This window comes from Austrofundulus limnaeus, unplaced genomic scaffold, assembly GCF_001266775.1.
Source record: "Austrofundulus limnaeus strain Quisiro unplaced genomic scaffold, Austrofundulus_limnaeus-1.0 Scaffold2536, whole genome shotgun sequence".
NCBI classification, from domain to species: Eukaryota; Metazoa; Chordata; class Actinopteri; order Cyprinodontiformes; family Rivulidae; genus Austrofundulus; species Austrofundulus limnaeus.
The window spans coordinates 17895-18729 of NW_013954938.1; the positions used below are offsets into that span (position 1 = coordinate 17895).

Genomic DNA, 835 nt, shown 5'->3' on the forward strand with positions numbered 1-835 from the left:
TAGTGTTGTCTCCTGTTGAAAGTCAGTGTATTTTTTTCCCTCTTTTTTTCTATGCAACATCTTTCCCCTGTTTGTTTGCCAGTGACGACCTCTTCTCATTGCCCTACTGCCCGGGAAAGACCCTGGTTGTCGGGGCCTCGTATGTGGCTCTGGAGTGCGGGGGCTTCCTGGCTGGCCTTGGGCTGGATGTTACCGTCATGGTGCGCTCCATCCTGCTGAGGGGATTTGACCAGGACATGGCCAATCGTGCTGGAGAATACATGGAAGAGCACGGTGTCAAGTTCATCCGTAAATATGTCCCCATAAAGGTGTGTGTGTGGTTTAGGGCTGAACGGTTTTAGAAAATAATCTAATTACAATTTTTTTTATCTGTAAATTGCGATTTAATATGCAATATTTTTTTTACATCTAAAGTATTTTCCAACAAACAGAAGCAATGAATCAATCTGTTTTATAAAATACAAAGTAAGATTTATCTAAAGCACAGATTACAATAATGCAAACAAATCTGTGGCTTTACCTTTTTAGCATTTCTAATTTTTCTTGTTTCATGAAACATTAAACATGTTAAGTGAAGTTTCTACACAGTCTGAACTTCACAGGACGGTCTATAAATAAATAGAAAAACATAAAGCTTACTGCTTTCCAGCCAGTAATATCATGAAAAAATAAAGTGCAAAAAACAAAGAGAATAAACATCTGCTTTAACCAACTCATTATTTTCTAGGTAAATCAAACTTAAGTCACTAGATTACATCATCACCTAATATGTTTGCCAGTAATTGTGATCTGAGCTATAGGAGATGTTAAAGAGAAAACAAGTGAAGAAAAACAC

The 835-nt window shown here is 37.2% G+C and overlaps 1 protein-coding gene across 1 annotated transcript in view; it reads left to right on the top strand.

The window, feature by feature from the left end:
- txnrd3 (thioredoxin reductase 3) overlaps nucleotides 1–835 on the top strand; it is a gene marked incomplete at its 5' end in the record, with an annotated part of 31128 nt that overhangs the window by 17549 nt on the left and 12744 nt on the right. The window contains 1 exon segment of the mRNA XM_013999880.1: nucleotides 83–308. Coding sequence (XP_013855334.1) covers nucleotides 83–308 — 226 coding nt within the window.